Source organism: Otolemur garnettii, unplaced genomic scaffold (genome assembly GCF_000181295.1).
Source record: "Otolemur garnettii isolate 467f Iridium unplaced genomic scaffold, OtoGar3 scaffold00141, whole genome shotgun sequence".
Classification (NCBI taxonomy): Eukaryota; Metazoa; Chordata; class Mammalia; order Primates; family Galagidae; genus Otolemur; species Otolemur garnettii.
The window spans coordinates 631,722-644,303 of NW_003852536.1; the positions used below are offsets into that span (position 1 = coordinate 631,722).

The 12,582-nt window shown below is 48.7% G+C and overlaps 1 protein-coding gene across 1 annotated transcript in view; it reads right to left on the minus strand.

Moving 5' to 3' along the window:
- ITPKB (inositol-trisphosphate 3-kinase B) overlaps positions 1-12,315 on the minus strand; it is a 101,288-nt gene extending 88,973 nt beyond the window's left edge. Inside the window, exons 1-2 of the mRNA XM_003798801.3 lie at positions 12,066-12,315; positions 8,618-10,741 (exon numbers count right to left, since the gene is read on the minus strand). Coding sequence (XP_003798849.1) covers positions 8,618-10,534 — 1,917 coding nt within the window. The 5' untranslated portion in view covers positions 10,535-10,741; positions 12,066-12,315. The remainder of the gene's footprint in view (positions 1-8,617; positions 10,742-12,065) is intronic.
- Positions 12,316-12,582: the final 267 nt, after the last annotated feature.

The following is a 12,582-nucleotide window of genomic DNA, read 5'->3' on the forward strand; positions in this document are numbered from 1 at the left end:
TGAGCAAATCACAGCCGGCTGAGGCCCCATCCATAGTCCATAGAGATGGTCACTCAGGAGGGAAGAGACGCTACCGCAGCTACAGCAGGTCCAGGACATTACCAGGACATTACCCAGAATGTCTACTCATCTCCAAATGTCCCCCGCTGCTATGCCCACTTCAACACTGGCTCTGCTGTGGTTGGAAAGATTGTGTTTGACCCAGTCCTTCGTGATTTGCAGAGTACCTTGAGTTAGTGCAAGGCTTGCCCTTGTCCATCTTCTATGTGGAAAACTTTGAAAGCAAAGTCACAGTACTCATAATCAATATTAACGAATGTGGGAAATAATTCACACTCCCCCCAAATGACTCTGAATACACTATTTCATTCAAGACTCACAGAGTCCACAGGCAGTAGGAAGACTAACAATATACCCATTTTACAGATGAGGATACCAAAGCCCAAAGAGGCGCAAGAGACCACGTACTGAATCTGAGAGTCACTGGTCTTTCAAGCACACCGCACTCCTTGGGTATGCCCAGGGAAGTTCTCACAGAAGGCCCTGAGTCTCCTAAATCACTTGGAATTAGCAAAATGCTCCATGCTAATTAGGGCTTAAAGCTGTGATCACTATAATGATGATGAAAAAGAAAGGTTCAAAAGAAGAAAGAGTTTTAGTGCCCTCCTATAAACTAAAACATCAATTAGAACACATGGAAAATGTTCCCTAAACTAGTAAATTGTGTATCTGTAAAGATTTTTCAGTCGTTTCTCAAACCCTAACAGTGAACTTCTAACCTCCCAGCTTTAACACACAGCAACCAATTTTCCTACCCTTGGCTCAGCAATCTGGGTCTCAGGCTTATTTGTCCCTAACCAAATCTCTTAGCCAGTTCTTAAGCTACTGGCAGGCAGTTAGATTTTCCACTTGACATTGTCAAGAGATTAAACTGTTTATCTCATTGTCATACACAGGCCTTTTCAGCTTCCTGCTAATAGATTCAGGTTAGATAAGGGTTACAGAAGTGATACTCCTAAATTCCTCTCTCAGCCAGCCAGCTTCCTTTCCCCATACGCTTGTGAGTTATATTTTATGAAATCTACTATTCAGATTGCTAACTTGTCAAAAGAAAATATTACACATCCATGCATAAGTAGAAGATGAAAAAAAAAAAAAAACCCACCAGCTCCTGTACAACTAGGGAAGAGGCACTTAACCGTAGATCCTGCTGAATTATACATTTTAAGATGCAGTCAGTCATCAATTGCCATAGAGAACATGAAAACAAATTGAGTTGAGCCTGGAAAGAATGTCAGCGAAATTGGAAAAACACTTGCTGGGAACTGCCTGGGGGTGCAGTGACCTCCCTTGTAATTGCCCAGGTCCCACTAGCTAGCAGCATACCAAGAGAGATTGAGGATTGAGCTGGGTGGATGGCCAGTCACCAGGGAACCAAATCTCCTCCACCCTGCGGCAGGCTGAACACTCCCTGCGGTGTATGAAAACATTCAGCACTGGTAATATAAAACGTATTACAGCTTCTTCTTGGAAAACAGTACAATCAGTTTATTCATTCTGATTAAATGGATGAGAGGCATGGGGCAGAATGCATAGACCCCCTTGAAGAGGGGTAGAGAAAGAAAACTGTGGCCAATATCCAAAAAGCCAAAGGCAAAAAGCACCTCAAGTCCCACCTCCCGCAATACCTGGAGACCCATGTTACAAATGGGAACAATGTTTGACCCTTCCAGAGGAGTTCCTCTTGGCCAAAGATACCCTCCTCCGGCCTTAATGTATAATACCACCTCTGCATTAGGCAAACCCTAATCTTGGTCACCAGGTCAACGGAAATAATCTCTATGCCTTTGTTCGAGATGCTGTATCATTTCATTTTTCCTTTCCACCCAGTATCTTACCGCAAAAGTAAAAGGCTAGATTAACAGGATAACAGTGAGCTTCACCTGGGAGGATCCTCTTTAGCTGAAAATTAACCACCACCACCCAAGGTTGAGTGAGACATTTGCTTACTCAGAGATAGGGAAAAAGAAAACATATCCTCCCCCTGTCCCCAGTTAAATCATACATAAATAAGAATTGCTTCCTTATTGTCTATTGCTGTTTTCTGTTATTTATACAATTTAACAGATGGTTTAGAGCAAAACAGAAGCAAAAAATCTCAGGAAATAAAACTGCAGTATTGACTTGTAGCCTGAAGAGAAAGATCTTCTGTTGAATGGGTTTCCATTAAATGATATCAGATCAATAAAATGCCCGAGTAAAGCTCAACGGAGGGGAAAAGAGCAGATTTCTAACAATGAATTCTCAATGGAATTATTGAGAAACACGCCAGACAAGTTGGTTAAGAGCCTGAGTGTTGGCTTACCAGTGAAATGATTCTCGCAACTCATTCCTTACCAGATAAAGTGAGAAGGACTTGCCTTTAAGTGAGAAACATCAGAGTGGTCTTCCCTGTACAGTCTGCAAATATGTGTCATGGTTGACCTTGTACCTTGGGGCCTGTATAGAGTGTGCTGTTCTGCTGACCAAGCAACTCACTCCCGGAGTCTCTTTGAGTCTGAGCCTTATAGTAATGCCCAACCCTTCAAATGCACAAAAGGCAAATACACTAGGAAACACAGATAGAAGGTAAGCCAGCCTTATTCTAAACGGGCAAGGAGATTTGTTTCAGGAAACAGCTGTGGTTCCACAGTCTGTGAATTCACAGGCTATCTGTGAATACTGGTCTTTGAGAAATTAATTCCATTCCAGACTTTCTTGCTGAAGCAGAATCATTGTCTAAGATTGTACTGGGATAAAAGCGGGACTTAAACAAAATCCTAGGGTTGCTACAGAGCATTTCTTCCAAGGGAAGCACCAAAAGTTCCAGACAGGCGTTGCCTCACCAGTACTCACTACGTCTCCCAACTCCACCTCCACTAACATTAATTGAGCCTCTACTACGTGCCAGGTGCTGTGCTAGGCACTTTCATCAACACACCACTGAATGGTCCTTCCATGAGGTCACACCCACTCTGCTCATTTTTCAGGGGGTTTCTGGGTCATGTGCAGACTAGGATTGTATCCCAGGTCTCCTAAACCCAAGTCCAGCACCCTTAGCCCGGTGGCAGGGAATAAGCAATGAAATTGCCGTCCCTATCCTTTTCCCTTTTCTATGTTCTTCATCTTCCAGATCGTTCAACATCTCTTTCATGGGTAAATAATGCAGGAGAGACATTTTCCTCTTTTCATTCATTCTTTCATTCCTTTAACAAATGCTTTAAAAGCATGTACTATGTTTAAAGTAGAGGCCAGTCTGCAAAGCTGAGTAAGGAGCTTATCTGCTAATCATGGGTGAAACAAAGGATGTCAACGTGGGTCCTCTAACTCTACTCATACTCTCTGGCCTTGTTTTCCTCATCTGAAAAATGTGGATAGTGGAGGGAATGAGCCCTAAAGCCTCTTGCAGACCCAGATTTAGGTCATGTTAATTATCAAAACTATAGACAAGTTTTGGTTGTTTTTTAACAGCAAGCACACGGGCCTAACTTCCTAATGAGATCATATGTTGTCTTTTAGTCAAGACTTGAACTGTCTTCTAAATAATAATTCACTTTTGGAAAAAATGGGTCAGGGCAGCTGTCTTCACCAAGAAGATGGGCTGAATGAAGGGAGCCCAGTGAAATGATGATGAGGTGTCTGGGAGAACGTCGATGAGACTCCAAGTTGGTGGTAGAACTAAAGTTTAGTTTGACTAGGGTGTCATGGCACCAGCTTGGCCGATTCTTCCAGATTTCCAAAGTGACCCTCCATAGTCAGATGGACTGGCCCATGGGTCTGAAGGGATGTGAGACTGCCTGAAGCACCATCACCACTTGGCCGTAAGTTACCAGTATGAAGTCACAGGAAGGGGACACAGTCTTGGGAGAATTGGTCATACAAAATTCCAAACAGGCCACAGGCACCCGAAAGGACTTTTCATATTACCAACTAGTTCGCAATTGGTTTGGTGCAATCAATTTTGCGATACCTCATTCACAGTGCCAATTCTACCTAGTAAGGAAAAGAAAAATCATTGCCAGGCTTTCTTGTCATGCACTTGGGAGCACGGTGTACATAACCCATTACGCCAAGTTCTCTCCTAACAAACCCCGCAGAACCCTCTGTGCTGATGGTGTGACAACACAATTTAGGAAAGTTCCTGAGTGAATTCCAAATCACCTGCTGATTATCTGAAGTCCACAGAGATTTTTTTTTTTCCCTACCAAGATATAAAATTCTTTCCATGAAATACTTTAAAATTCTACCTTTAGATAACTAAACTGATATCTGATAAAAATAAGCCTAAATAATGTTATCAATATTCCCAGAAATATAAATAAACTACACAGAACTAATCTAATCTGTGGCTACATTTAACAGGTAGGTGCCAACAAAAATCAGAAAAGTTGACTGGGTAGCCATTCAGCGCTCAAAAACAAAAGTTCTGAAAATGACTTATGTAACACCTGAAATACATTTCTCTAAAAGCAGCAGCCAACTGGTTTAATATGTTTTCTCATAAAACCTACAGGTTTGTTAAGACTTGAGCTGTATTTTTGCAAAGCCTACCTACCTGCAGGAAAAGTTAACAATGTTAAGAAACACTCATTCTCTTTCTCTGTGTCTCACTTTAATGTGAAAGGATTTTAAGGCGAACGCACACTTTGATCTTTGAGTAGACAAGGTCTTTGAAGTGTTGTTTTGGTTGTGTAGGCACAGCCTCAGTTTCCAAACTTTAGCATCAGAGGGGCCGAAGCCTCCCTTTTTATTTGGGAACAGAATGTATCTTTTATGTGCCAGGTGAATGTTCTGGCATCCTCCCAGCAGGCTCATCTACCAGTCTGATTATTAATGAAAATCGTAGGTATTACGGTGATTATTTATTTTGATGATGCTTGTTCAATGTGAAATTACACAGAGCCATTCTTCTGGTAAAGAGAAGACAGATAAGTCAGCTGGTCTCAAGCAGAAGCACAAAATTAGAGGTGCCCAGTTTTGGTCTCAGTGCCTGAGGTTCACACTCAAGAAATCTTGCAACACTTCCAGACACCTTTATGTATACCTCACACACACCAGGTTTTGAAACAGGTATTCAGAATCATATAGTCACAGGGACTCAGAACTAGACAGACCCCTGGATATCATCCTCATGTAATATGCACATTTTAAAAGGAGAAAGCGGAGCCAGAAAGAATGTATTTTTGGGTCCCTTTGTCTTCCTGGGTCTTAGGTTCCTCATCCCTAAACAGATCAGAGTAACACCCAGAACCTCACATAAAGGCCTTGGGGTCCTCCCAGATCCGAAAGCTCAGCAGCTTGCCAGAAAGATCCCGTCCACATACCCAAGAGAGAAGAAAATACTATGTGTGACCTGAACTCCTAACTCCACAAATCTGGGCTTTCAACATTCTCGTGCAGAAAAGAATTTCCCACATAAAAGGTTTACCCATGCATTTTTTTCAAGTGCTCCTATAAAGCTTCTAAATTTTAGTTTGGTTTACCCCAAAATAAAAAATGTGCATACTTTTCGAAACCACATACCACCATTTTAAACTGTTTCAATTTTTTACTATGTGTAGGAGTTAGCTTTTAACTTAAAAAAAAAAAAAAAAAGACAACTAGTCAACACACACACACACACAAACGGGCCAAGAAAAAAAATTTTACCAGCCCTTAAAAAAAAATACCAAGCATCAAGAAGCCAAAGGTTTTATACCACATTTCCTTATAAATCCCACAAGTGACTAGGTTAGCATTTTTTGGTTTTGTACATACAATTGATAGTACAATTTTGGAATAAATCAATACAGTCTATTTCTTGAAATAATATGCATTCATATTTTAATACAGTACCTTAAGCCTGGTGTTTCAATGGCCCAGATACTCTTACATGAAATTATATAGGGAAGTAAAGAACTGATTCATTTTTAGTTATCTGAAAGAGCAAAACCAAGAACCATCCCTGTTCAGTGCCATCTATCCTGTTCAGATCGTACAGAATGAATGTGACTGAATTTGAGCCACTGCATACTAGGCGTGTAACACAACTACTTCCTAGAAAATGTCAAGTGTCTGGTCCTTTATAAGCAGATATGCTGTCACCTCTTGTCTGGACGCCACATCGCAGACACTCAATTCCCAGGCAGGAGGCATGCTAACTCCATGGGAGGGTAGGGAGGCATAAACAAATTCTCAGCGAGTCTGAGGACCAAGGGTTAGCTCAGTGGCTGGAACGTGCCATTTCAGTCCTGTGCATGAGCATATGTGAGGGTGAGTGTAAGTGTGAGCACATCTGAGTGTGCAGCTTCAGCGCCGTGCTGTGCCGCAGAGTAGACAGAGGCAGCAAAGCCCAGAAAAGAGCACATGGACTCTTTGCTTCTCTCAATGTGGTAAAGCCTCAGACAGAATCGGCTCAGGTTTTATCTATACAACACAGAAAAGCTGGCCAAAGGCCCAGTCAATGAAGACGTCTGGCCTTCTGTAGACAACATACCAACCTATGGTAGTCAAGCGATTTTTGACCCAATGAGCAGATGTTTTGGTGTCACAGCTAAAGGCTCTGTCATAGCAATCTGTACAAGAAACCGTCTCTTGTCATGGGAGCACTCAAAGCTCAAAAGTCCTTAGGATCCCATAATTTCCAGGTGGCTTATCCACTCTTTTCTCTTCTCTCCCTCTCTCTCTCCATCAGTCTCACATGATTCAGACAGCAAAGCTAGTAGTTCCCTGGCTCTACTCCGGGGTGCCTGAAAACCTGTTTAAAGGTAGGAGGTAAGGTGGAAAACAGGCTGGCCTCATTTCTACCTCTGGACCTGTTAGCTAACTTTTAAACACCACTTAACCCTCTGGTTTCTCAGTTGGCATCCCTCTGGCAAATGAAAAAACAAATTATCACCTGCCATTATTTATCTCCCTTTAACTCTCTTCCAGACAAGAGCCCTTTTCAAACATTGGGACATGCAAACTGTTTTGATAACCAGCCAATAGAAGCTAGCTGCTAATCCACCACTGGAAAGGGCAAATGGAAAGTTGGAGAACAAGTTAAAGCGCTTTGGCTAGGCTGGCTACACTTCAGGATTTCAAAAGCAGCTAGGAGAAATGGGATGAGGGACCATCTCTTATTCACAAGGCCCCTAACTGCTGGGCAAGAAGGCAGAGAAACAAGACCCACACCCTGAGAGAAAAGCATTTTCCACCTGCCCTTGACCACTTTCCCCTTCCAGGTGGAGTGTTCCCCCTCTAAAAGTGGTGTGCCCACACCTGACAGCAGGTGCATGATGCCCGGAGCCCTGGGCTGGCCACAAAATGCCAGACTGGGGCCAGATTTTGCATACACATTTGCCTCCAGATCACCAGCAGAAAGCAGTTTCATGAAAAGAAATGCCTGGCCTTCCAAAATTCAGACTGTGATTTCTGAAATAGGAGTTACAGAGAAATAATGCTTTCTGATCCAAAATACCTTAGTGAAGTAGGTAGCATAGAAATAAAAAGACTTCCTTCAAGGTGGAGAAAGTTACTGAGGTATAATAAATAGTATTTGATGTTCAAGATGAAATTGGAAGGCTACCTACTATAATGAAATGCACACTTTGCCTCAAGGTAGCACAGCAACCCCTTTGCATGCTGAACTAGGAAATTCCCCACACCTTCTGGAAAAGCTAAGAGAAAGTCCAGAACTTTTCAGAAGTGCTAGCTGGCTTCAACTCATAGGCCTTTGGTAAGATACTCTAATTCTCCTAAGAGTAAAAACAGCCTACAACTATGATTAACCATGTAACAGAAATAAATTCCTATCTACTGCCATAGCCAGAACAAGATGTCAGCATGATGAACCAAACCAGATTTGCATGAAAACATACCTGAAATGTCAACCTCTACCAGCCACTAGTGCATACCTACCTGAACTGCCTATCACAGGCAATATTCTGATATTAATGAAACTGATTAGCTCAAAGCAAGGTTTTCATTTTATTCCATAAATCAAACTACACATTAGTCATGCTAAATTATTGCAATGACCTGACTTAACTTACTGAGGCATGGTGGTTCCTCACCCAGTAGATGGGCCACAACCATATCTGGAGGTTTTAGGGCTCTGTCAGAGAATCACATCACTCATTTTCCTAGCCTATTAGCAGAGGCTAAGTTAGTTCAATGGCCCCCTTGAACTAACCCAGTTTTCCTCAGCCTGAATAAATCACAGAATCAAGTGTTTCACCTCACCAGACAAAAGCTACACTCAGCAGCACTGTTCACTATCTTTGGGGATTAATCAGTGATTTTTTGGTGACACTCATGAATACTATCTTCCCGAAAAGAGTGGTGACCCACAGGAAATACCTTAAAAACTTGTTTTTTAAGATGTCCATGGAAATAGCAGAAGTGACCCTAATTCACTGTCCAGCCACAAAGTTCATGGTCAGCACCTCCATGCCCACCCCAGCAAACGCAACTGGAGAGGATTATTAGCTGTGACCACCCCAGGGCCCTGGTCAGAGTCTTCATGACTCTGAATAAAGAAAAAGGAGACACATGGGGGATCAAGGGTCTACTGAAAGCTGCATGAGTTCTAGAAAAACCTCAGGGCAAGACTTACCACTCTGGGCTTCTGCTGGTCCAGGGTATGTAGGAAGGCTGAGTTGGGGTCCAGGGTACGCTCAGGGTCACTGGAGATGTCCTCCTCTGAGTCCTCATAGGATGAGGAGAAGCCCGTGGAGGAGGCCGAGGAAGAGGACAGTTTCCTCAGGGGCAAGTTGCCCAGAGGGCTTCCCTGTACCTCCTCCAAGCCAACGTGCTCCTGGGCGCCCACCTCTGTGATGATGACGGCAGGTATGGTGCTGGGGCTGCAGGCCTCTCTCAGAAAAGGCTTGTCCTTCTGATCTGGGGCCAGCAGCTCCACACTGGAGTGGGTGTCTGTGTCCTGCCGCTGGCTTTCCCAATTCCCCTCCGACTGTACCCCTGTGCCACGCGTCCAGGCCAAACCAGCTTGCTCCGTGGGACCCTGCCACGCCCTGGAGCTCCCAGGCTGGGCACCCATTCTGTCCCCAGGAAAGCACCGAGGGTCTTTCAGATCTTTTGCCGCTTCCCAACAAGGCAAAGGCTCCAGCATTCTGCCAGAAGAAATTCCCGCCTCCACCTCTCTAGTCTCCACCTGTGCTGACCGGCTTCCCCCAAGTAAGCCCAGTGTTGGAGACCCTTCCTCCACTCTGTCGGAGGGCTGCCGAGGGCTTCCGCCCACAGAGGCCCCACATCGGGCTTTCTGGGGGCTTACTGCACCCAAGTCTCTCGAGGGTCTGGACAAGCTCAGGGCATCGAAGGGCTCCAAGCTTTGCACACTAATTGTCCTCTCTTTTGGCCTTTCAACCACTTCAGGTACTCGGGAGCCCCACGCGCCACTAGACAGGTGTCCTTTCCCAGCGGGTTCTCCTTGGGGCCCGCCTCTCTCTGGGGCTGGGCTTGTCTCACTGCCCAGAAATTGCCCCTGCCTCACCTCCAGGGTCTCCCAGGGGTGCGGATCCTCAAGCTTGCAAGCCCTCCCAGACAGCTCAACGAGGGCAGGATCATGTGGACGGTGTAGCCCAGTGGATGCGGCTGTAGCTCCCACGTCTGTGGCCACCACCAAGCTAGCTCCAACCAGCCCCAATGAGGGAGCTGAGCAGCTCAGAGTTCCCGAAGGAGAGACCCTTTTGTCAATTTCCATAGCTGTGGGTGATCCACAGGGAGGCCTGGCAGGTACACCCTTCTCCATCCTCATCAATGCGGCTGAACCCTGAGCCCCTGATTCTGCCGGGGCAGTCCGGCTGGGGAGAGGTGCCACTCCCTCCTTGTTCTGCGAGGGGCTGGGCCCTCCTCTCTTCCCAGGGTCAGCCTCTGAAGTCTCTGGACATTGGTCCCCCCAAGACTTTGTCCTCCGTTCCTCGCTCCCAGCACACTGAGCCAGAACCTTTCCAGGGGGCTGGCTGCTGCTGCGGAAGGGACATGGAGAGGGTGAGCGAGCCCTCCCCAAACGTGGGCTGCGGGGCGCTTGAATGGCGGAGCTCTGCGCCTGGATGTGCGCTTCGAACATGCCCACCTTCTGGTTCACCTGCACGTTCTGTAACTCACGCTGCAAGATCCGTAGCTTCCTCTGGGCCTCCTCCGGCCCTGGCGGGGAGAGGGTACCGGCGGCCACCACCTGCTGCCCGTCCCCTCGCAGGCGGCCAGTCCAACTGGGGCTGCCCACGCTGCTACTGCTGCCGCTGCTGCCGCCGCTGCCGCTGCTACTATTCAGCCTGCGCCGGCTGCTCCTCCAGCCCCCGGAGCTCTGGGGGTGCTCAGGGGACAGCGACTCGGCTGGAGGGAAGAGGAAGGAGACGCCTCTCCCAGGGCTGAAAACGCTGCCGGGGCTCAGCACGGCCCTCCCGGGGGACTGGGGCGTCTCGCTGCCGCTGGGCCCGGGGCCGCCGCCGCTCTTCACCTCGTTGGCGCTATTCATGATCACCAGGCTATTGAGTGCATAGCAGTACACAGCCATAGTACTGGGTCCGCCGCGCTGCCCGCCGCCGCGGCTCCTGTGCCGGCTCCGCGGCCCGCGCCTCCTTCTCCCACGGCTCCCGGCTCAGCCCCGGAGGCCTGGCAGCCGGAGCTCCGCGCGCCAAGGGGACGGCATGGCTTGGGCGGCGGGCGGGGGGCAAGACCGCGGGCTCAGCCCCCGCCCAAAGCTCCATAAACAACTGTGCCGCTGTAGAGACACAAGGAGAAATGTCAGGACCCCAAAGGGCGAGGGCGAAGGTGGTGGGTGGTTTGGGGGCCACCAGCAGATCCCAGAGGGAGCCCTGGAGTCTCTCCGTTGGACGTCTCACCTGCAGGGACTGTAAGGCTGAGAGAGGACACATGCTTCAGCTGTAGCCAGCGCGGTTGTAGGTGTCCCCCGCCCCCCGCCCCAGGTTGTGATGTGCTTAGAGGTCCCTTCAAATTCCAAATTCTAAGATTCGTCTCCGGAGCCACGAGGACGCGCAAAGACGATCTACAACTACTTGGCTCCTAAGTCTGTCTGCGCGGGGCGCGGCTGACTCCCACCTCTCCCAAGGAGAGGACACTCCCGCCACAGGTCTCCTCAGGCTCAGCAAACAGGGCAGCCCCCAACCCCGGACTTCAGGGCCTCCCTGCTCTACCCTCGCTGGGTCCCAGAGACCGACTCGGAGGGAACCTGGGAGGAACCTGCCATCCCCCACCCGCCTCCCGGGTCCGGATCTGGGTCGTTTGCCTTCCTGACCCCAGCCTTGGGGCTGTGTCTCTCGCCTACGCAGGCCTGAGCGGTCGGCGGGGTCGCGCTGAAGCATTTTTCAGCGCTGGCCTTGTCGCCTGTCCCTAAAACAAGCGTGTTTTGTGAGTGTAGGCGCGCCTGCGCGTGCCCGGGACCGAGGCTCTGCACGTCCCCTGTACCGGAACCTATACTCATCGCTCCCCCTGCCGTCGCCCCCCAAGGAGGGGTGTGTGTGTATACGTGCGTGTGTGTATATGTATGTGTGTGTACGCGCGCGCAGCAAGTCACTCAGTCCTATTACCGAGGACGCCGCTGCCCCTGCGAGCTCCGGGCTCCGGGACCCGCGCCCACTCAGAGTAACTTAGGAGCGTGCATAGCTACAGCCGGCCGGCGGCCCAAAGTGCACACAGCCTGGGGCTCTGCAAACCTCCCTGGGGCCAGCGCTCTAAGACCCCCACCGCAGCGCGGCGGAGCGCACGGCTTCTCCGCATCCCGGGCAGCCTAGCCCGGCGCCAGCCGAGCCGCCGGCGGCCTGAGCCTGGGGACTCCCGGAGCGCGCCCGGGGAGGCGGCGCCGAGCTAGCGGCCCGGAAGCCGGGCTGGAGAAATGCCGAGAACTCCTCTCTCCCGTCCCCACCACCACTCCACGCCGCCCTCCAAAATCAAACCCCCTCCTCTCCATCTCCCCAGCCCTCGTTTGTGCTACTTCAGAAACCGAACCACCCAGATTCGCTCCAGGGCCGAAAGTGCGGGGAAGGAGTGTTCAGAGGCGAGGGCCGTGAAAAAGCCGCCCAACTTACCTGCAATTTCCCAGATTCCCGGGTCCTGTGCAGGCTACGTGCCCAGGGACGCAGTCCTTGTAGAGACTAGATGGCTTTAAAAGAATGCCCAGAAATGACTTCCTCAACAAGCTATGGGAGACAGAAATGGGGGAAAGAAAAAGGGGGAAAGCCCCTGGTGCAGGGGCCCGGCGATCCGGACAGTGGCAACACCAAGCCGGTCCTGCACGGCCTTCCCGACGGTGGAGATACTACCCCTGTCAGTGTCTGCTCTGAGCTACTTCAGTGTTTGTTCAGTGTACGATAAAAAAAAAAAAAAAAAAAAAAGTTGGGGGGGTGGAGGAGGGAGGAGGTAGAAAGGCGGAGGCTCAGGGCGGGTGAGGGGGGGAGGAAGGCAGGAAGGAAGTTGTGAGCCTGTCTGGGGTTGAACTCAGCGGAACAAGTTTTTCTTTTCTTCTTTTTTTTTTTTTTTTTTTTTTTTTTTGGCAGGACCGAGGGAGGGAAACACTTAAAAAAAAAAGTTTCCATTGTTAGCTAA